This window comes from Protomyctophum bolini, assembly GCF_963924005.1.
Source record: "Protomyctophum bolini genome assembly, chromosome: 17".
NCBI classification, from domain to species: domain Eukaryota; kingdom Metazoa; phylum Chordata; class Actinopteri; order Myctophiformes; family Myctophidae; genus Protomyctophum; species Protomyctophum bolini.
The window spans coordinates 7,206,893-7,229,361 of record NC_137878.1 but is presented as its reverse complement, the minus strand read 5'-3'; the positions used below and the strand labels follow the sequence as shown (position 1 = coordinate 7,229,361).

General features: G+C 46.5%; 1 protein-coding gene across 4 annotated transcripts in view; it reads left to right on the top strand.

Annotated features, from left to right (window-relative positions):
• Window positions 1–9,380: 9,380 nt before the first annotated feature.
• The window catches only part of LOC308332219 (gasdermin-E-like), a 15,362-nt gene continuing 2,273 nt past the window's right edge, over window positions 9,381–22,469 (top strand). The window contains exons 1-10 of one of the 4 annotated variants that reach the window (XM_080787967.1): window positions 9,381–9,710; window positions 12,482–12,734; window positions 14,148–14,346; window positions 14,870–15,026; window positions 16,592–16,712; window positions 18,484–18,555; window positions 19,293–19,408; window positions 19,889–20,075; window positions 20,890–20,960; window positions 21,134–22,469. The exon at window positions 21,134–22,469 is cut by the window's right edge and continues 2,273 nt beyond it. In XM_080787967.1, coding sequence (XP_080644093.1) covers window positions 12,521–12,734; window positions 14,148–14,346; window positions 14,870–15,026; window positions 16,592–16,712; window positions 18,484–18,555; window positions 19,293–19,408; window positions 19,889–20,075; window positions 20,890–20,960; window positions 21,134–21,406 — 1,410 coding nt within the window. In that variant the 5' untranslated portion in view covers window positions 9,381–9,710; window positions 12,482–12,520 and the 3' untranslated portion in view covers window positions 21,407–22,469. Of the gene's footprint in view, window positions 9,711–9,811; window positions 9,900–9,949; window positions 9,965–12,481; window positions 12,735–14,147; window positions 14,347–14,869; window positions 15,027–16,591; window positions 16,713–18,483; window positions 18,556–19,292; window positions 19,409–19,882; window positions 20,076–20,889; window positions 20,961–21,133 lie in introns of those variants that run through there. The other 3 variants (XM_080787964.1, XM_080787965.1, XM_080787966.1) reach the window with 3 other exon arrangements.

Below are 22,469 nucleotides of genomic sequence, written 5' to 3'. Positions count from 1 at the left end.
TATTACAAAAAAAAAATGTACAGGTCTGCTATCTGCCTTTATTTATGCCTAACTCTACTCCGCTAAACACACATTCAAAATCATGTCTGCCTAAAGTTTAAAAAAAAAAAGTTGATATTCAGCTGAAGGAGTTGGATCGGGCAGAGAGAGCTCTGCCGCCACCTAGTGGCCGGTTCAGACCGGACCAGGGGTTTAGAGCTCTGCTGCTCCGTTTGTTGTTAGTAGACTTGGGAATTCATGGTTCCTGTAGCAGTGGGTCAGGAGCACATGGAGTAGAATAACAGGAACAGACAGTTATACAAATTACTGACTCAGGACTATGGTCAGGACAGGGCTTGTATGCACATGTGGCGGGGGCGGTTAAATAAAATACTTTTCACAAGAAACAGTCAAATTAATTAAAGTGCACTATTTAAAGTGCGGTGTGCATATACTGTGAGACTTATTTAAAGTTAAAAGGTAGCCAACTACGCCACTTGCTTTGGGGAGGTGCAAGTCCTCAATTATATTCTTAAATTTCAAAGGACACTCAGGTTCATGTTTTACCCAGGTAAAAGAGCAATACAACATAAAGAAACCAGGAAAAAGTCTGACACATAAACCAGCTCTCAAGGTAAGTATACACATTTATTATGTTATTCCCAATAACATGGGTTCTTAAAACACCTGCTTAAAATACAATACAAAATGAATACGTCATAACTTCAACATCAAGGCCACAGAGGGGGTACTTATCTGGAAAGAGGGGCTAGTCGCAACTTGGCCCCTCTGCTGAGTCAGTCTGGCTTCCCCTCTTTCAGCGCCTCAAACACAGGTTCCCCGGTCAACCTGTGTGATCGTCTCATCTGCTGGTCCCCTTGCAGTGTTGCCTCACACCGACGGCCACACGATCCTGGCCTGGTGTGGGAATTGTCCTCTCCTCTGTCCAGTACCCCACCTTATCAACCCTGTTGCCGCACGGGCAGAGCTGCTACCTTCTATAGACCTGCTTTCTTGGCTCTCTTTTCCCAACTGAGTGTGTCCCTATTTGAACCCCAAGGCCGGCCCCAAGTCATCAGCGTGGCTGGCAGTCATCAGGCAATCAAGGGAGACATTCAAGAACACAAAATTATTAAACACACTCAGACAGTAATACACCCGACACAAAACAATATTACTCAACAGTTAAATAATAAGGCCATTATGCAACACAACAAAAAAAAGAAAGAAAAGCACACTTGACCCCCGTCACACTCCCCCTGACTTTATCGTTAGCAGTCCCTGTTAACCGACCTCACCCTGCTCTATAGCTGGCCGGCAGGGTCCCTAGATGGGCTATGCGCGAGCGACTGAGACCTGGTCTGCCGTCATAGGCATGCTTCTGCTGTGGGGAGTGCGGGCTTCCATAACTTGGGCTGCCCATCTCCACACGAATAAAGGCAACCTCTCCCTCATGTGATCGGAACCTGGCGCCGTCCAGCTCTCCTACAGCACGGGGTCGCGTCCTCCTCACGCATGAACTCAGCCACCCCAGTTCCATCTCTGAAGACATCGGCATAGCACACGTCACCTGCCTCCCGCATGCAGTCCTTCAGATCCTGCCATCTGCCACTCTGAGGGAGTCCCGATACCACAACTCTGTGTTCTGAGTTTTTTTAGTTGCACTCAACAGGTAGGAGAAAGTGTTTCTGCATTTATTTTAAGGCTGAGAGAGTTATATTGTGGGCTGCGGCGACACAACCCAGACACCGCCCCCTCCGATGCTGTTCTTCGTGAGCAGTTCCTCCTGGGGCTCTGTGAAGGACCGCTTCATGCCCAGGCTCTGAGGGTCTATGCCAGGCGACACCCAGACGAGGATTTTGCCACAGTGCGGCAGGAGGCACTGCTACTGGATACAGAGCATGGAGGTATGAGAGCGACTGAAGTCACCTGTCATGCAGTTAATCCCACACCGGTCTCTAAACCCTTGCAGGAGGCCGATTGGAAAGCAACTCTAAGGAAGGAAATTATGGAGGATGTCAAATCACAGATGAAAGGGCTCACTCAAGAGCTCATGAAGGAAATCAGACCGCTCCTCCAGGGCTCTCCAACCCATACACCATCACCACCACAACCGCAGGCCAGACGTGAGCGGCGACACACGCCAACCTATGACAATGATTGGGACGAACAAGGTAGGCCTATCTGTCGTCAATGCAAGCGCTCAGGCCACATCGCTAGGTTTTGCAGATCCACTACAACCAATCAGTCACCTTTAAACTAGAGCTCCCTGCCGCTGAGGTCCGTGGGGCAGGGGTGGATGAAACAAAACAATCAACTCTTAAAATCTGTTACTATCAAAATGTGCAAATTGGCAAAGGAAGGGGTCAGTCCATATGGTAAAGTGCAGACAGTGTCAATAGGAGAGAAGTCTTCAGAACCTTCTATTCTTCTTGTTGATACTGCGAACACACAAGGACAGGCCGACAGTACATCCGCTCACAATATCTTATCTCCAACAAATGATAGCAGCCAAAAGGCACACGTCGACGTCATAACTTCAACATCAAGGCCACAGAGGGGGTACTTATCTGGAAAGAGGGGCTATAGTCGCAACTTGGCCCCTCTGCTGAGTCAGTCTGGCTTCCCCTCTTTCAGCGTCTCAAACACAGGTTCCCCGTTCAACCTGTGTGATCGTCTCATCTGCTGGTCCCCTTGCAGTGTTGCCTCACACCGACGGGCACACGATCCTGGCCTGGTGTGGGAATTGTCCTCTCCTCTGTCCAGTACCCCACCTTATCAACCCTGTTGCCGCACGGCCCGGGCAGAGCTGCTACCTTCTAGACCTGCTTCCTTGGCTCTCTTTTCCCAAAAGAGTGTGTCCCTATTTGAACCCCAAGGCTGGCCCCAAGTCATCAGCGTGGCTGGCAGTCATCAGGCAATCAAGGGAGACGTTCAAGAACACAACATTATTAAACACACTCAGACAGTAATACACCCGACACAAAACAATATTACTCAACAGTTAAATAATAAGGCCATTATGCAACACAACAAAAAAAAGAAAGAAAAGCACACTTGACCCCCGTCACACTCCCCCTGACTTTATCGTTAGCAGTCCCTGTTAACCGACCTCACCCTGCTCTATAGCTGGCCGGCAGGGTCCCTATAGATGGGCTATGCGCGAGCGACTGAGACCTGGTCTGCTGTCATAGGCATGCTTCTGCTGTGGGGAGTGCGGGCTTCCATAACTTGGGCTGCCCATCTCCACACGAATAAAGGCAACCTCTCCCTCATGTGATCGGAAACCTGGCGCCGTCCAGCTCTCCTACAGCACGGGTCGCGTCCTCCTCACGCATGAACTCAGCCACCCCAGTTCCATCTCTGAAGACATCGGCATAGCACACGTCACCTGCCTCCCGCATGCAGTCCTTCAGATCCTGCCATCTGCCACTCTGAGGGAGTCCCGATACCACAACTCTGTGTTTTTTTAGTTGCACTCAACAGGTATGGAGAAAGTGTTTCTGTATTTATTTTAAAGGCTGAGAGAGTTATATTGTGGGCTGCGGCGACACAACCCAGACACCGCCCCCTCCGATGCTGTTCTTCGTGAGCAGTTCCTCCTGGGGCTCTGTGAAGGACCGCTTCATGCCCAGGCTCTGAGGGTCTATGCCAGGCGACACCCAGACGAGGATTTTGCCACAGTGCGGAAGGAGGCCCTGCTACTGGATACAGAGCATGGAGGTAGGAGAGCGACTGAAGTCACCTGTCATGCAGTTAATCCCACACCTGTCTCTAAACCCTTGCAGGAGGCTGATTGGAAAGCAACTCTATAAGGAAGGAAATTATGGAGGATGTCAAATCACAGATGAAAGGGCTCACTCAAGAGCTCATGAAGGAAATCAGACCGCTCCTCCAGGGCTCTCCAACCCATACACCATCATCACCACCACAACAGCAGGCCCGACGTGAGCGGCAACACACGCCAACCTATGACAATGATTGGGACGAACAAGGTAGGCCTATCTGTCGTCAATGCAAGCGCTCAGGCCACATCGCTAGATTTTGCAGATCCACTACAACCAATCAGTCACCTTTAAACTAGAACTCCCTGCCGCTGAGGTCCGTGGGGCAGGGGTGGATGAAACAAAACAATCAACTCTTAAAATCTGTTACTATCAAAATGTGCAAATTGGCAAAGGAAGGGGTCAGTCCATATGGTAAAGTGCAGACAGTGTCAATAGGAGAGAAGTCTTCAGAACCTTCTATTCTTCTTGTTGATACTGCGAACACACAAGGACAGGCCGACAGTACATCCGCTCACAATATCTTATCTCCAACAAATGATAGCAGCCAAAAGGCACACGTCGTCATAACTTCAACATCAAGGCCACAGAGGGGGTACTTATCTGGAAAGAGGGGCTATAGTCGCAACTTGGCCCCTCTGCTGAGTCAGTCTGGCTTCCCCTCTTTCAGCGTCTCAAACACAGGTTCCCCGGTCAACCTGTGTGATCGTCTCATCTGCTGGTCCCCTTGCAGTGTTGCCTCACACCGACGGCCACACGATCCTGGCCTGGTGTGGGAATTGTCCTCTCCTCTGTCCAGTACCCCACCTTATCAACCCTGTTGCCGCACGGGCAGAGCTGCTACCTTCTAGATCTGCTTCCTTGGCTCTCTTTTCCCAACTACCCAAGGCTGGCCCCAAGTCATCAGCGTGGCTGGCAGTCATCAGGCAATCAAGGGAGACGTTCAAGAACACAACATTATTAAACACACTCAGACAGTAATACACCCGACACAAAACAATATTACTCAACAGTTAAATAATAAGGCCATTATGCAACACAACAAAAAAAAGAAAGAAAAGCGCACTTGACCCCCGTCACACACACACACACACACACACACACACACAGGGTCTAACAGGATGTAAGCAATGACTAAAGTTGAAGCAGGGGCATCCTGCTTCAATAATTCATGCACGCATTCCAGTAAACACAATATTGGCAGTGTTTCTAGGTGGTTCAGGTTGATCGGGACAGCTGCGGGCATGCCCCGTTGAAACTCGTATAAAAGTTTGAAAGAAGTGACACGTGACAAGAAGTGTCTTGTCACGTGTCTCAGAGCGAGGAGACAATTAAGTGGTTGTCTACACAACGACCTCTCCAAGACCAAACAGTAAGATGACAAACGAAATAGAAAAACAAGAAGGAAAAACAGGTGAAGCAGATAAGACCAATACAGGATACAGAGGACAAGCAGACATAGGACATGTAGGGTGACAGGGAATACAGAAGTGTACCTTTGACCACCAAATTGCCAAAATTTGTCAGATATTGAGTTAGTGATCTAATATAGGCTACAGTATATTTCTTGTGATTTGATTATGATGCAGTGACCGTCGTGAGTCATTTTGTCACAATGACATACTTGTATATACAGACAACCTCAGTATAATAGTAGGCCTACCAGTTGCTTCGTATGGTTCATAACTCAGTTTTGACAAAAAGAAAATGTTTGATGGTCTGGAGACCTACAACAATTGTGATTTTCTTTTCACTCTTTACTGTCCCTTCTTGTCTAGTTTGTTGTTTACCCTCTAAAACAATCCTGTCTTTAAGTCTATACTTTGATTTCTCTCAGTCAGTCTATATAGGGAATGCACATGCATGAAGTGAGTGCGGCAAAGTGAGTTGAATCATTTAACATAGTTTAACGCAATCAAATAGGACTTTTCTGTTTGGACGTATGGGCTGTAAAGGCCAGAAAGTAGGTTTTTTTCCACTCAGTATGCGTTCCCGGATAACGTCCGGGTATGATGATGAAATCACGTGCATATATACCCTCTTATGCAGTGCTTATAGGCCTACTTCTTAGACTTGTACTAATTCTACTTAATTCAAAAATCTCTTCCACTGTTGGTTGTTTAACTTGTTTATGTGATCTTTTGTGAGATCATGATGTCATTCATTCATGTGACACTGCTCAGTGTTTTTTTCTCTCTCTCTCTCTCTCTCTCTCTCTCTCTCTCTCTCTCTCTCTCTCTCTCTCTCTCTCTCTCTCTCTCTCCTCTTGTGCAGATTGTTGGAGGTATGTGGAGGGGGCTGAGGAGCAGAAACAGAGAACAGGACAACAACTTGATGTGCAACTAATTTGCCCCTTTCTTCTGTCTCTTGAGGGTATCAATGAACGGTTATTAATTTAATTGAATGTGTGTGTGTGTGTGTGTGTGTGTGTGTGTGTGTGTGTGTGTGTGTGTGTGTGTGTGTGTGTGTGTGTGTGTGAGTGTGTGTGTGTAGAATGTGCCTGTGAGATTTGTATCTGTCTTTGGGCCGATTCATGCTCCTATTTTAGAGCCGAATAAAAGTCGGTTCGGCGCTGTAGAGCCTACAATGTGACGTACTTTGAGGTTCAGGGGGTGCGGGTATTACCGTCCTAAAGTCGTCTCTTCGGTGCTACTGAAAATTTCTGACGAGCCGAAATCATTTCGGCACTACAGCGCCCGAAACAGCGGTGAAATAGGAGTATGAATCGGCCCCTTGAGTGAGAAAGAGATAAGACCTGGGTGTAACTATGCATGTGTGTGTTTGTTTCCATAAGATCATACACAATGTCATACAGCATTATGTTGGTCACAGACACAGTCAGAGGTCAGCTGCCAGTTACTGTAGGCTCACATGTTTCTACCCAGCCAAATTAAAACCAGGCTGTACGTGGCCCTCATGACCTAGCTGGCTCCATAGCAGGGCTCCGAGCCGACGGGGCATTTATATTATTTGAATGTATCGTCCTGAGACAATCGTCCTTGAACCGATTCAGTTCTCTTTTTTCCCCCCCGCCTAATATTGAACCAGTTCAGAGTGTTTCCACTGACAATGAATCGGTTCCAGAACCCTATATAAAAGTTGGCTTGAAACTGGAACAAAAACAAATCTGCCGGTTTCTGTGAAAGCACCGACGTTCCAAGAATCTAGAACGGAACCAGTGGTAGAACCAAACGTTCTTTTGGTGGAAAAGGGGCCCTATAGTGTATAGCAAAAAAAATCTTCTATATGTATTTTACAGCAAAAACGTTCTTTGATTGTTAACGACAACTTCGACAAGATCATATTAACCAACCAACAGCTGCTCAGATGTTTGGCCTGTCTGTCAACTAGCTACCGTAGCAATATACTGTAGCCTATGCTATGATCCATCCTATATGGAATATGGCTTGTGGTGCTATAGCCTCTCACGTTTCAATGTTAAGGAGTATAGGCACAATAAGGACAACTTTATTTAGCCAACGTTTCGGTCAATATACCTTCTTCAGGCATGATTGACCACTTGAAACTGGATTTTCAGGTTGGAAGGCGGCTGGAACATCTAGTAGGCTACAGTATATATTGAAGATATATCTGTTCACAGCAAGTGCAAAGTGTGGATCAGCATCCACACATGCTGGGAACAGCGAACGGACACTGGCTGAATTAAGGCAAGCTAAATGGATTTCTCTGTGCTGTGGTGACCTTTTCTTTGGCTTAAAACCAAAGATGTTTGAGGTCAGCTTAAACCGACCTCCTTCCAACAAATCATTATATTCAATAGAGAGACTTGTAAAAGCAAGAGACCTTGTTAATGTCATGGCGTCCATGCTTTGCCCGGTGTCAGAGTGCCCCAGCCCAGCCCAATATCGTCTTCTCACTTCTTCTTTCCACTTCTTCTTTCTTAATAAGTAGGCCTACCATATATTTCCAAATAACAGCCCTTACTCAAATAGCCGCCCACTACCTAATAACAGCCCAGGTTCTGACACCATTTTGCGTAATAACCGCCTCGAAACTAGGAGCAACTTGGACACTCAGGAAGCATGAGTTCAAGTCCGTTGCTCTCCCCTTGTCCCCCATATATGGGGGACTAGGTTGGCGGAGGGTGTGTAGAGCCCAGGATCACATTAGATAATTGACACAGGGGTGAAAATGGGTTACAACATTTTTGGGTTACGACATTTTTGTGTTTTTTTGTGTTTTTATCATCTTTTTGACCTAAATTTAACTAAATCAATGGCCAATTTCAGGGCCTCAAACCCAGTTCTGCGCGATCCAGTTTCCTTGAAGGGCCCCTAGTCTGCCATCTCCTGGGATTACATCCCTATATCCCCTGAGTACCGTCTCATCCTTCCCTGGGTCGTCTCACCTGTGCACTTGCACGGTGCAAATTCACAACACGTGTTTAATAAATCATTTACATTCAGTAGAGGTGTGATCTTTCACTAGGCGAGAAATGCTTCTTGCTTAATTGTTCGATCAGGATATCGTGTCATGTGGTTGAGTGTCCAAGATAGCTTCGCTCAACGACAGACACGTTCTACCTCCACAAAAGGCTGGCCCGTATGGGGCTCTGTTTTCATCACTGCCTTGTCCCTAAACGTCTTTTGACAAACATGTGGTCGGTCTCTCATTATTACATCAGTCGCCCCCAGCTGTTGTATTCACATCACTTCAGCTATACACAGGTCTGCATTACTAGTCTTGTGGTGGTGCATTAGGTTTTCAACTCAAAAAACAGCTCAACTCAAAAACAGCGAAAAGTGGTTTAAATTGATTTTCTGCATCTGATTTAAGTCACCTGTGCAAACGGTGCATGCAGACTGCAGTGTGTGCAGTTCAACAATATGCCCCTGACTGCAGTGTGTGCAGTTCAACGCGAGATGCCCCTGCATGACTGCAGTGTGTGCAGTTCAACGCGAGATGCCCCTGCAGTGTGTGCAGTTCAGGGCACTTGGGAAACTGAACGAACAGGAAAAGTGATCCACTATCTGTGGAACTGAGGCCACTCCCTGGCCACACTGCTACAATATAGCTTATCTTAAAACAACATGCACACACGCACGCACACAGTCACACGCGCGCGCACACACACACACACACACGCACACACACGCACACAAACACACACACACACACACACACACACACACACACACACACACACACTTTGTTGACCGCACTCGCACGTTTGGTTCATTCACGTTTTGTTTGCTCTGCACTCACTGTTTACATTTGGATTCTTTGCACACATTTATTGGCATTGCATACATATTTATTATTGGAAATTGTATTGTGATATTTGGTGCACCGAATAACTACATATAAACATTTTCAAACTTATGAGCTCGAGCTCGTTTGGACATGAATCATTTTATCATTGTTTGTGGCGCGTCATATTAGGCCTATACAGTTTGTTTTTAGCTCGCAGGTTTAGCCTGCCGGCATGAGTAATTCAAATGGAATTATTTTCGGCCATTACACCGTCTGTGTGTTCGCGCACACACACGCGCACACACACACGCACACACGCACACACACACACACACACACACACACACACACACACACACACACACACACACACACACACACGTACACACGCACGCACGCGGTAGCCTGATAGTAATTAGTTACAGAAGGCGGGGCAGAAGACCCTAGCCGATGCGTGTTCGTCTGGTGCTGCTCTGCTCATGAACTGCGCAGCTAGCAGACAGTTCGGAGAGTTTTTCACAGCCATCTCCCACTCCCAGGGAGCCAGCAGAGCGCCCAGTTCTGGTCCGTCACGGCCGTCACCTGACAGACAGTAGCCTAGTTTAGTTTTCATTTAATTTGAAAGTTTCTAGATTTGGAAGCGAGTCAATTAATTAAGCGACTGATTTGATCTGCTGCAACTGGCGCTGATCGATCGTTTCTCCGTTACAGTCGTGAGCAGCTATACTAACGGTAGGCTATTTTCTTTTAAAATTACTTTGTTGTCGCGTGTATAAAGCCGCGTGAGTGTGAAACAAGGATTTTCACATTTCTTCTTGTTCATAAATGGAATAGGCGTCTCCATTTAGCCACCCCATCCATCCTCAGTCAGGACTACTTCGACATTCCAATTCCGAGTGAGGCGGAGTCGGACCGTTATAAGTAGGCTAACACTCGACTCTCTCAAATCAAATATCAAAGTTCAAGTTGCTATAAATCGGGCCGGGGTAAGTACGTTTATTCCACTTTATTTAGGTCTCTCGATCATTTTAGACTATAAGTTCGTAGAGAAAAGCTGACAAACAATGTCTACCGTAACCGGACAGTGTTGCCTGGGATCTGTTCCCATCTTCCCCCGATTATTAATAATCCGATTCCGTACATATTGATTGATTGAAATATTTATTAACAGTTTGCAGCATTACAGTAGTACATTTCAAGCACAATTAACTCAATACAAAGACTTTTAACTGTGAGTGGACGACCCAATAAATCATTACACTTGTTTTTCATGAGGTCCACTTTGTTCAATTCATCAAAACATTTAGAGACGTACAAATAGACACTTCTTGAAGGAGTCAAGGGATTCGCATGTCTTAATGACTGTTGGTAGGGCGTTCCACATTTTGGTGGCATAGTAGCGAAAATAATTGAGTCCCTTGTTTGTTGTTTGTGCCGAATCTGGGTTGTACATGGTTCGTTGCACTAGATGTACATGGCATGGGTATCTTGGTGGTGTATCGAATCTTGTGGAACAGACCCATTGCGAGATGCTGTACTCTGTCGTCGACCCTAAGCCATCCCAGCCTGTCAAAGTGGGCAGGGGTGAGGTGGGTTCGGGGAGTGAGGCCAAGTAGGAGACTGACCAGTTTGTTTTGGGAGCCTTTGAGGGGCTGTGGTACCAGGAGGTGCATGCATAGTCAAAGAAACCTTGTACGAGGGCTCCTGTTAGGGTCTTCAAGGTGTTATTGTTGACCAGTGAGGAGATCCTATAGGAATCTTGTTCTTTGGTTGAGTTTTTTGATTACGTAGGTGGCCATTTTATCCCTGTAAAGATTAGCCTCCAGGATGGAACCTAGGTAGGTCATTTCATCTTTACGTGTGATAATATTTGTCACTCTAACCAAGAAGCCATGTCTGCCTTGCTGCAGATTACTATTTGATCCAAAGAGAATGGATTCAGTTTTTCCCAGGTGTAAAGATAGTTTGTTATCAGCGAGCCAGGTGAAGATTCTATACCAAACTCAGAGCTTTTCAACCTGCAGTTTGTTCCTGTCCGAGACTAGCAGTGCCGAGTCATCTGCGAACAGGAACAAGTTGCAGTCACAAGCTGATGTCATATCCCGCTCACTGATATGCTATCGAAAGTTCGAAACTAATTGCTTTTAGCTTGTTAACCAGTGTAAAGTTCTCAACGGGCCCAAAAATGGAGGCCCGACCCTATACCCTAACTGAGTCGGCCCGAGGCTCCGCCCGACCCTAAAAATAACCATAATGTTAAGCCCGAAGCCCGAAAAAAAAAAAAAAAAAAAAAACTGGGTTAACAATGAGATAGCTCAGTGCAACGTGACGAAAACCTGACGCTTCAGCTATCGTGTGATCCGATTGATCTTATAAAACATTTAACGCACACACACACACACACACACACACACACACACACACACACACACACACACACACACACACACACACACACACACACACACAGATTGAAAATGTCAGAATCAATAAATAGCCACATCTACAGTTTAAATCTTAGATCCGATCCAATTAAGCCTATACCCCAACCCCGACCTGAATATTCTTCCTATTCTAATCTTAAAAAATATATAGATCTTTCTTTGTCTTGACATTTTGCTATATCCTTGTTGGATATAGGCCTACTCAAAATGACACTATTCATTCTCTGAATAAACCTAGCCATATAGCTATAGCCGTTGTAGTAACCACGAAAACCACGAACACAAACGGTGCAATATCTCAATGAAAGTGAAACTATTTACTAGCCAATGTGATGGTGCTGTGATGTGAACGTGATGGGAAGTGGCGGGGAGTTCCCTCTCAGTCCACAGTTAAGTGGAATGTCATATTTTAGAGTGTAGTCCCTCCCTCATTTCCTCTTTCTCTGCATCTCTCTTATAGAGGGTATATATGCGCGTGACATCATCATACCCGGAAGTTATGCCTATACTGAGTGGCAAAAAAACTACTTTCTGAACCCCTTTGGTGTTAGCATTATGTTATGCTTTAGCTTTTGAAAAATAGCAGATCTACAAGCTCATAGCGCACCACCGAGTGGCGCGCTACGAGCTTGTAGGTCTGCTATTTTTCAACGGCTGAAACACCAAAAGGTGGTTCCCGTACAGAATGCTTTAAATATTTAAGCTAATTAAGCTAAAAGAAAACTGAGCTGCCTGAAGTTGGAGTGTGAAGTGTGAAGTGAGAAGTGAGAAGTGTGTGTGTGTGTGTGTGTGTGTGTGTGTGTGTGTGTGTGTGTGCGTGTGTGCGCGCGCGCGTGTGTGTCTGTGTGTGTGTGTGTATGTGAGAGAGTTAACCACTTCCCTTACTGTATGTGTCACCTCATTCTAACGGAGATGGGGGGGGTTATTACTTACCCCTGTCTAACACAGTGTGGTTTCCATCTTGCACGGCGGTATAGCTTACCAAAACAGTGACCCAAGGTGAATGTTTCACAGCTATATACATTCAAACAAACCTCTTCTCTTATATCCAATCCACAGCCTCCCTGGCCTGCCCGCCTCACCCTGAAAACGCAAACGATGTCCACCTTCTCCAAGGCGACCGCCGACATCGTCCGTCAGATCGACCCGGACGGCAGCCTCATCCACGTCTCCCGCGTCAACGACTCGCACAAGCTGGTCCTCATGAGGCTCGTGGTCAAACAGAAAGCGGCGTTCTTCTGGCAGAAGCCCAAGTACCTGCCGTCCAACTTCGCCCTCGGCGACCTGCTGCGAGGCGCGCCGCTGAGTTCAGGTATGTCCGGCTATAGGTTCGAGGTTCAAGTTTATTTATGGTTGCGTTCGGAAATGCGCCCTGGCCTGAACGCACTGGTGTGCTCTCTTTGTCGTTCGTTTTATTCAGTGCACTCGGTGCGTTGTCGTTCGAAAATCCAGTGCGCGGCGCACCGGGTGTGCCGGGTGTGCGCGCACTGAGCGACCCTATATACCCTGAAGCTGGGGTCGTCCGGTGTGATTCGTGTGAATGCGTCACAGCTGTGGTCGTTCGTAAATAAGGCACACTGAACGCACTCTGTGACGTCACCACCACCCACCACACTCAACAAACTGACCACATTCCCGGTGCGCATTTCCGAACGCACCCTTGGTGTCCCCCCGAAGGGCAAATGGAGTTGCAGCATATAGACAGTACATTAAACAATGAAACAGTACTAAATAAACAAACAGTTCACATAGCAGATACCAGAGTACAAAGGTGCACACAACCATTAAAGGAGAATTCCATACTAAAAGGCTTTCTTACCTTTCTTTGTAGTTGTTACGTCCCCACCAAAGAGGTCCAGGTGTTATTTTGTGCAAAAGCTCCTTATTGGCTATTTCCCCTACCATAAGCCCTAAATGAATTGCATTGAATTGAATGGGATGTATGGGGTGTTGTGCTAATTCGCTTATTTCCATCGAAATAAGTAGTAAAGTGTGCCGCTTGGGTTATTATTTACATTATGAAGAGAGGATATATACAAAGAAATTATAAATTTGAGCGATGGAAATAAGCAAAAAAAAAAAAAGCACAACTACAAAGAAAGCCTTTTAGTATGGAATTCTCCTTTAAATGCATGGAGATGGACTGTCCTTGTGAAGGCATTCCCCAAATGATGACGCATATATACACAGTGAAATCTGTGTCGTAAAAACATAGCTCTATATGTTTTAGAAAGTACATGACTTCATCACTTCCAACGCCACTTTTTGTAGACTATAACATAAAATGACCAAATTACTTTGACATGGTTACATTTCTCTAATGCAGGCACATGCACACAAATACAAGGAGCTGACCAGTGCCTGAGCACCTGCCTGATTGCCTTCTTCTAATTAAAAAAATCACACCCGTGTGAACTGAGTGGTGCAACTCCCCTCTCTCCCCCCACTCCTCCCCTCCTCCTCCTCCTCTCTCTCTCTCTCTCTCTCTCATTAGCAGGCAACAGAGCAGCACTATCTCTCTCTCTGTTTCCGGCACAACAGCGCCCCTACTGGTACTAATAGTCATATACTGGTGCTCAGATACACACAGGCGGGTGAACACGGACATTGCTGGTTGTAGGAGTGGTTGCACCACTCAAAAAACGTTCTTTTTCCCTTTCCGTGCGTCTGTGTGTGTGTGTGTGTGTGTGCGTGCGTGCGTGCGTGTGTTTGGGGGCGCGTGCAGCATTTCTGCCTGAGACAGACTTACTGTCCTACCAGGGGAATTCGGGGAACATGTTCGGAGGGACGCTGGGCGCCACTGCTCATGGCATTGGCAGCGTGACGCTGCGGGGCCAGGGCTCCACCAAGACCCAGACACCCGTCGGCCAGCTCAGGAAAGAGGAAGTGGACATAAAGAGGCTGGTGTGTGACACCAACAACAGGTTGGAGACACTATTTCTTTTTTTTTTTATCCCACGATTTTGTAACCCATTTTTCACCCCTGTGTCAATCATCTACTGTGATCCTGGGCTCTACACACCCTCCGCCAACCTAGGGGGGAGCAACGGACTTAACTCATGCTTCCTTCATGCCTGAGTGTCCAAGTTGCTCCATTTACACCTGACAGGGGGGGGGGAGTTTCCCTGGTTGGACGTATAGCGTGTGGAAGGAACACGTTATTCCAACCAGTTCCTTTCCCCTCCATCAGGCGCCCCCGGCTGGCCAGGGGGAGGCAGTTTATAGTGTTATATATCGTTATTTCTTCATGAAATGACTGATGAAAGACATCATTGAATTTTGTTTCACTTAATTTGAGAATTTTTGAAAATGTTTTAAAATAACGACAATTAAAAACAAAATGTACGCACGCACGCACGCACGCACACACGCACACACACACCATCACACACCGTCACACACACCGTCACACACACACCGTCATGTCACATTGTCACTTTGCGCCAGGAAGGTGGCGATGCAGCATGTGCTGGTCAAGCAGCTGAAGAGGTGCGGACACGTGCTGGCCGTGCTGACGGAGAGGATCGTCACCACCAGCACCTGCACCATCTCCGAGCAGCGCAGCAGGAAGGGCCTGGTGGGACTGATGGCCAAGACCACGCCGGTGAGCGCTGAGTGAGCGCGGAGGAGCGCTGAGTGTTGCTTGAATGGTTGCTCCCTAGCTCTCTCCTCTCCTTCAAAACCTCACCTCTTCTAGGATAGCCTTCCCTAGCCATGAGGCCTCGTTTATCCTTTTATCTTTTTAACCCTGTACTGTTGTTCAGTCAGACAACTCAAGGAGGATGTAATATATATATTTATTGAATATTAGATAATCAATGCAATATATTTATTATGGATTGGCGATGTATTGGATCTGCTTTTTAGGTACGGGTCAAGCGCATCAGTCCCGACCATAGGGACTCCGAATCCCCCGTACCTAAAACAGTAGATCCAAAACGACAGGTGGTAGCTGGGGTGGAGGTGGGTGAGCACGCACTTGTATACAGCAGCGCACAGTATACAATAAAGCATTTAGCAAGTAAGCAAGCAGATTGAGCGCAAGTGTATGACAGCAGCACGCTGATACAGCAGCAGTGGGCAAACAAGAAGGCAGAGGAATGCAAACCTCTGGTTCAAGTAGCCGGTATGAGAGATGGGGTGAGCTGTGATTGGCTGAGTGAATCATGTGGATGATGCTGTGGTGGCCCAATTAACGGCCGGCGCGCTGACTGAGGTTCCCTGACTGAACTTGCTCTGCGCATGTCTACGACAGGCGCAAATGCTCATTTGTATCTGTTATGTTTTCATTCGTTTTTTTTTCTCATTATTATTAAAGTCTGTTCCTAGTGTTCCTATGTAAAGCGCTTTGGGTATTTAGAAAAGCGCTATATAAATTTGAGCTATTATTATTATTATTATTAATATTAATTAAATATTATTAAGTAAAAGTACGGAATTCAAAATGTTCCAAAAGTATAAAGTAGGCTATACTCACTATACAGAATGTCAAAATGTATACAAATCTTCTGAAAAGAGCAGATCTCTGCTATTTTCAAATGGCCACAATATCGGGCTGAAGTGGTTAATGTGTGTTTTGTAATACACTCTTTTTTGTAGTAGCCTACAATATTTGAAGATTGGGAGTGATGCTGCAGTTCTGACTGCAATGGGAAGTGCATTCCACAGTTTTGGAGCCAGAAGGGAGAAGAGTTTGGGACGCGTGGAGCGTTGTCCCGGCGTTTTTAGTGAGGGTACTTCGAGCTTCCCTGCGTTGGCTGATCTGAGTGCGCGGGAGGGTTTGTATAGGGTTCAATCATACTTGCGAGATATGGGGGAGCCATGTCTTTGGTCGCTTTGAATCATGCCAGCATCAGAGTTTTGTATTCTGTGCGGGCAGCGACCGGGAGCCAGTGGAGGGAGCGGAGCAGGGGGGAGACGTGTGAGAATTTTGGCTTGTTGAAGACCAAGCGAGTTGGAGAGGCTTAAGTGCACATGCTGGTACTTTACTTTCCACCACTGTAAATGGCGGAAAGATATGTTTTTGATTGATGATTTAAATTCATGAAGGTGGTTGTTTTGCCTGTGTGTGTGTGTGTGTGTGTGTGTGTGTGTGTGTGTGTGTGTGTGTGTGTGTGTGTGCGCGCGCGTGCGTGCGTGCGTGTTTTGGCCGTGTGTGTTTGTTCTCAGGCGTGCATCAAGAACAACGCCAATCTTCAGATGGACAGAGACGTGTCCATGGAGATTCCTCCTGGCACCGTAATCGCCTACAGGCTTGTGGAACTAGACATTGAGAAAAATGGTTTCTTTGGTAAGCGTGTGTGTGCGTGCGCGTGTGTGTGTGCACTGTGCGTGTGTGTGTGTGTGTGTGTGTGTGTGTGTGTGTGTGTGTGTGTGTGTGTGTGTGTGTGTGTGCGTGTGTGCGTGCGTGCGTGCGTGTATGTCACGTACGTCTGACGATAACACAACGCTGAAATATGTCACAGTAGATGTGCTATCTTCGGCATGGAAGACCATCTTTATTTTAGCTACAGTATTTCATTTTTACAGCACTTTGTAAAACTTGAGTTGTAAAATGTGCTTTATAAATAAAGTGGATTGGATTGGATTGGATTGTAACGACGAAGTGTAAATCAAACTTTTGTCACAGTCACAATCTTTTGGCCTGGTATACTGTATACTGTATGTATATCTGGAATTGATTTGACTTTTCAGGGTCACATTGATGACCAACCCCTTTCTGCCATCCAAAGAGCAACAGGCACTTTATTCCCTCTGTCACAGGGGTTTTCAACAGGTGGTCCGTGGTGGACCACTGGTGGTCTCATGGAAGTATTGCATGTGGTCCCATGACCGTTCATTTAGTAATGTGGGATTTGTTGATTTTTTAATAATGTCATTCCTCTAGTTGAGAAACAGTGTACTGAATAGTTTAGTTTAGTTTAGTTTAGTTTATTCGCACAATAAAACAGTACAACATCAATAAAAGAGAAGTGTGTGCAGGTGAGAAAATAAATGTTCCGGTGACCCGTGATGACCGTCCATGTAGTCATTTATCGACAAATTGGAGGTCAAGAAATTCAACAGAAAAAGGGAGTAAGAATCTCAAGAGGGGGAAGTGCAGCGGATTGTCTGGTTGAGTCATTATTATTAGGAAATTATTGCGAACGCAGTGAGCACTTACTATGAGACCTAGCAGATCATGTCTGTCTGTCCGTGTGTCCGTGTGTCTGTCCCGCTATCCAAATATGGAGTGTGTTGCATCAGCAATCACTCAGCTCCATATATGGGCACAAAAGGGGCCAGGTCCACATATACAGTAACAGCGGGACAGACACACAGACAGACAGACAGACAGACAGACCTGCAGGGTCTCAGCTGCGTTCGCTTCCCGCGTTTGCGCGTCTTACTGGTTAGTAGTCAGTGGAAAATTGGTTGAGAGAAAGTGGGATGTATACAACATGGGATGCATAGCAAGTGTTAACTTACAAAAGCATTAATCTTAGCCCATATCCCCTCCCAACACAACAGTGCATGGTCCCCAGGTTGACTCTAAGTCAGGGCGGTGGTCCCTGGTTCACAATCAGTTGAAAACCCCTGCTCTATCAGATGGAATTGATGGCCACCTCTTGTGGTTGCCGGTTGGTGGCCTTTCACAATGTGCCTACGGGCTTACTGCAGAGTCCTGTCATTCATTCTAATACAAATTTTCATTTTTGAGGGGCACTATCCGCTGCTTTCACTCAAAGCTGTTTGTGTAAAACACAAACATTGAATGCCGTTGACAATGAATGGCCATCTTTCAGCGTCCGTCCCAACACACACATTGACAATGAATGGCCAGTTTTGAGTGTTTGTGTAAAAAAAAACATTGCGCAAACACAATGAGATGATGTATGATGATGTGAGTGCCCCTCACTTCACACGGGTGTGATTTTTGTCTCTCTGTCTGTGTTCATGTCTGTGCATGCGCGCATACCTACGTGTGTGTGCTTGTGCTTCCATGTGCCTGTTGCTGTGTGTGTGTGTGTGTGTGTGTGTGTGTGTGTGTGTGTGTGTGTGTGTGTGTGAATTATTCTCAGAGCTATGCCTGTACGGTACCCATGGAGACATTGAGTCGGATTCGATGATGTTGGACGATGGACTGGTGCCCGGTGAGTGTCTATTCACTCACTCACTCACTCACTCTCTCATTAGCAGGCAACAGTGCACCACTATCCCTCTCTCTGTTTCTGGCACAACAGCGCCACCTACCGGTACTCATAGTCATATATATACTGGTGCTCATTCACCAACACACACATAGGTGAACGACACATAGGTGAACACGGACACACACAGACATTGCTGTTCCTTGGAGTGGTGCAGGTTGCACCACTCAAAAATAATGTGTTGCATAATTACTAGCCCTTACCCGTTGTGAGATATTTGCCCCCCTCTTGTGGCCGTGGGGGGGTACTGCGCCCGGTTGCGTTTTTAATTCACAAATAAATCTTGCATCCTTTGGTATTCTTCTCCTGATAAACTACACGGTTTGCACACATCTCACCATGCACAACGGCGACAGGTAGCCTGTCCACACATGGACCGCTACTTTGCATTCATATTCATGTCATATTGACAGTACAATACCCATTTTTGCATTTTTTAATCCACTAATAAATTCATTATAAATCATTAATGTGTCAAATTGGAAAAAGGGCTCCATTAAGACCTCCATATAATTATGGTCCATGCCTGTGTGAAAAGTGGGAGTGATTGGGCCAGCCAATGTTGAGATAAAGCGCTGTCAGGGACATTCAGACATTCAGACATTCGCTGAATTTTAGTATGATGATTGTATACTTGCGCAACTGTTTACACACAGTTTACATTCCTATAATCTTGCCAGAGTTGGAGAACCTGTCGCCGCTGGCAGAGCTCCCCCAGTCGACGCGCTCGGCTCTGTTCCAGAGCTTCTGTGAAGTGATGAAGGACAGAGACGCTCTCTCAGACCTGGAGAACACGGTGAGTGACAAAGTCTCCCTCCTCCCTCCCGCCCCTCTAACTGTCATTCACCTTTCAACTCATTTTGTAGTTACGGTAGTTTCTCTTTGTCATCTTCCATTACTTTCCTTATTTGTTTGTTCCTTCATCTTCACCTTGTCCGTCTTATTATATTTGTTGTCTCTATTGTCTATTTGTCTCTATACAAATAGATGATATCTATTATATAAGTGCAGACCTGTGTGCCAAGACAAGCACAATCTTTGTTTCATTAGTAAGCCAATGATCCTTTTGTTTTGAGTTTTATCAAACTCAATACGTCCCAGGGTGAATTTAAATGTTAAAACATTTCAAGTAAAGACTTAACTCTCGCATAATATAACTAATATTCCAACTATTCATACAAAACATCCCTATTTCTATCTGAATCCATTGTGTTATTGTCACGGTCACCTGTCTCTCTCTGTAAATCACGTTGTCTTAATTCTCTTTCAGTTGCAGGAGTGGCTCACGGGTGACGCACCAGTGGAGACCGACCAAAATGCATGTGTACATCTCAGCGACTCTGCGAGTGCCATATTGGACCTGCTCAGACCCGACCCAGACAGCCACATGTTGGAGAGTGATGGACCCGGGACCGCCGGGAGCCCCCTGACCGCTGTTCATCTATTGGTCAGCGCCATGGAAGGTTAGGGCTATAGCCTCGCGTATATAGCGATACTATAATATCACTGCATGGATATTAGCTTTGCAATGTCGACCCGCCCCATATTTGCATACTGGGCCCTGGTTGGTTATAGCCTATAGGATCCAGACGAATCTGGTTGGCTCGTCGTCACCACCACTACGGCGGCCGTGAACTCCTCCCACAATTGGGAGGAGTTCAGACTTAATCTGCCCTGGTACAATCGAAGCCTCCAGCAAGGCTTAGAGACGTAGTAGTGGTGAAGGTTGGAACTGCAGGCAAGGCCCCTGCATTTAGGACGAGGAAACGGCTCAAATTTCGTATCCATGAAAGGTACAGCTAGTCCCCTGTACAAGCTAGACCTCATACTGTGTATAGGAATGACATTCTCAGAGTAGCTGGTCACTTGCACAAGGCTGCCGTACCATCAGAAAATCACCCTGCATTGTTCTTTCCAAAGACCTGCATCTTTCCCAGCTCAGGTAGAGGTAAGCAACACTTCCAATCATTAATGCTGATCCTGAACAGCTGTGGTGGGAACAGCACCAAGCCTTAAAACCAGCCAGCCACTTATTCTTTTCAGCACTTGTAAAGCTGGGGTTTAATGCTCGTTTGCACTGGAGATTGTTTGACGACTCACACCGGTGTTGCTCTTTGGGCTTGTAAAGGCTTTCATTGGATACTTTATTAACACAATCGTTAAAAGCAGCCGACTTCAGCCCTGCTTTGATGCGCATCAATCCGTCTCTTATGTGATTTTACTTTATACTTCTGCACACAATGTAGTCTAACTTCTCTACTGTGTATTTTTGTATAGCATTACCCGATGAAGCACTGAGCCTCCTCTGTGAGTGCAGTCCTGATGTTCTGAAGGCCTTCAATGACCTGGTCAGTCTTAACTCTGTCCGTCTGTCTGTCTGTCTGTCTGTCTGTCTGTCTGTCTGTCTGTCTGTCTGTCTGTCTGTCTGTCTGTCTGTCTGTCTGTCTGTGTGTGTGTGTTGTTAAAGTGTTTAATTAATCCGTCTTCTTGCATGGTCTGTCACAATTCCCTTCCCTCACAGTTGAACGTGTTGGATCTGAAGGATCAGAAGAAGACGAGCTACTCTCCCGTTCTTCTGGAGTCCCTGCCCCGCCCCCTGCAGGACGACGAGGCTTTCCATTGGGCGCAGCGGCTGCTCGTCACGTCCAACGTGGACCTCGAGAGGGGAGAGGCGGGGCAGCTGTGGGCGGAGGCTGCAGGAAGTGAACCGGGAGTAGTGCTCCTCCCGCTGGTCCTGTGTTTCACAGTGCAAGGACTGTCTGCTCTGTGTGATCAGAGAAAGGACGTTGTGTGAGTGTATTAGCAAGGGGGGCCAGCTATAGGCACTCACAATGTTGAAGCGCTAGTGGGCACCTAGTGGTAAGAGGAAGGATTGCAGGCGGGACCCGTGGATTCATGACGAGGAAACCCCCCCCCCCCCCCCCGTGCAGCTGAGCTTTAACATTGAGCGTTCGGTTGCACGGTCCGCATTTGACCTCCAACATTTTGGAGGTCAAATGCGGGAATGCGCCCCAAAAAGACGGAAATAGACGGTCCCTTCCGGCGGCTTCAAAACGCCACTGAGCAACTTCCACTGACATGAATAGCGGAGGGGGCGGAGCTTCACGCCAGATCAGTCTCTATCCTTTTAATACTCTGTGGTGTATAGAGGGTATGCATGTGACGTCATCATCAAACCCGGACGTTACGCAGGAACGCCTATTGAGTGGCAAAAAAACTACTTTCTGGCCTTGACAACCAATGCATCCAAACAGAAAAAGTCCTATCTGATTGCATTAAACCACATTAAAACAATGTTAAACTCACTTTGCATGTTGCTTTGCCACTCGATGTGCCATTCACTTTAAGCATGCGCATATACCGTACCCTCTATCGTGTGCTCACGCAGCACGCACTCATGCGTCCACGGACATCTGCATGGATGTGCTTGCATTCACAGCACACGCTTTCCTTATGGGTTGTCACAAGTATCACATTCACACTGCGTGAGCTCCACTCTAAACATGAATCATTCATGTGGATCAGCTCGTAATCGTGTCTAGGCCGGCCGACAGATCATACAATATGCAACTTGTGACCACTGACTAGTATAGTGACGTATGCTACTTTATTAGATTAAGCCTATAAATTGTAACATTGGTCCAGAAAACAGTTTTTTCTGTGTCTTCTTCGCCGTTGTCTCTCTGTGATGGTCGTCCTGGTCATTGGTATAGGTTCGTTTTATATTGTTTACAGTGGACGGTGCTCTAAAGAAACACTGTTATGGGCATCCTACAAAAAACAGAGGCATCCATAAAGAGGGGTGACCTCTTTTTGGATGAGTCAGGGTCAGGGGCATGGGGCAGGGGCGGCCCATA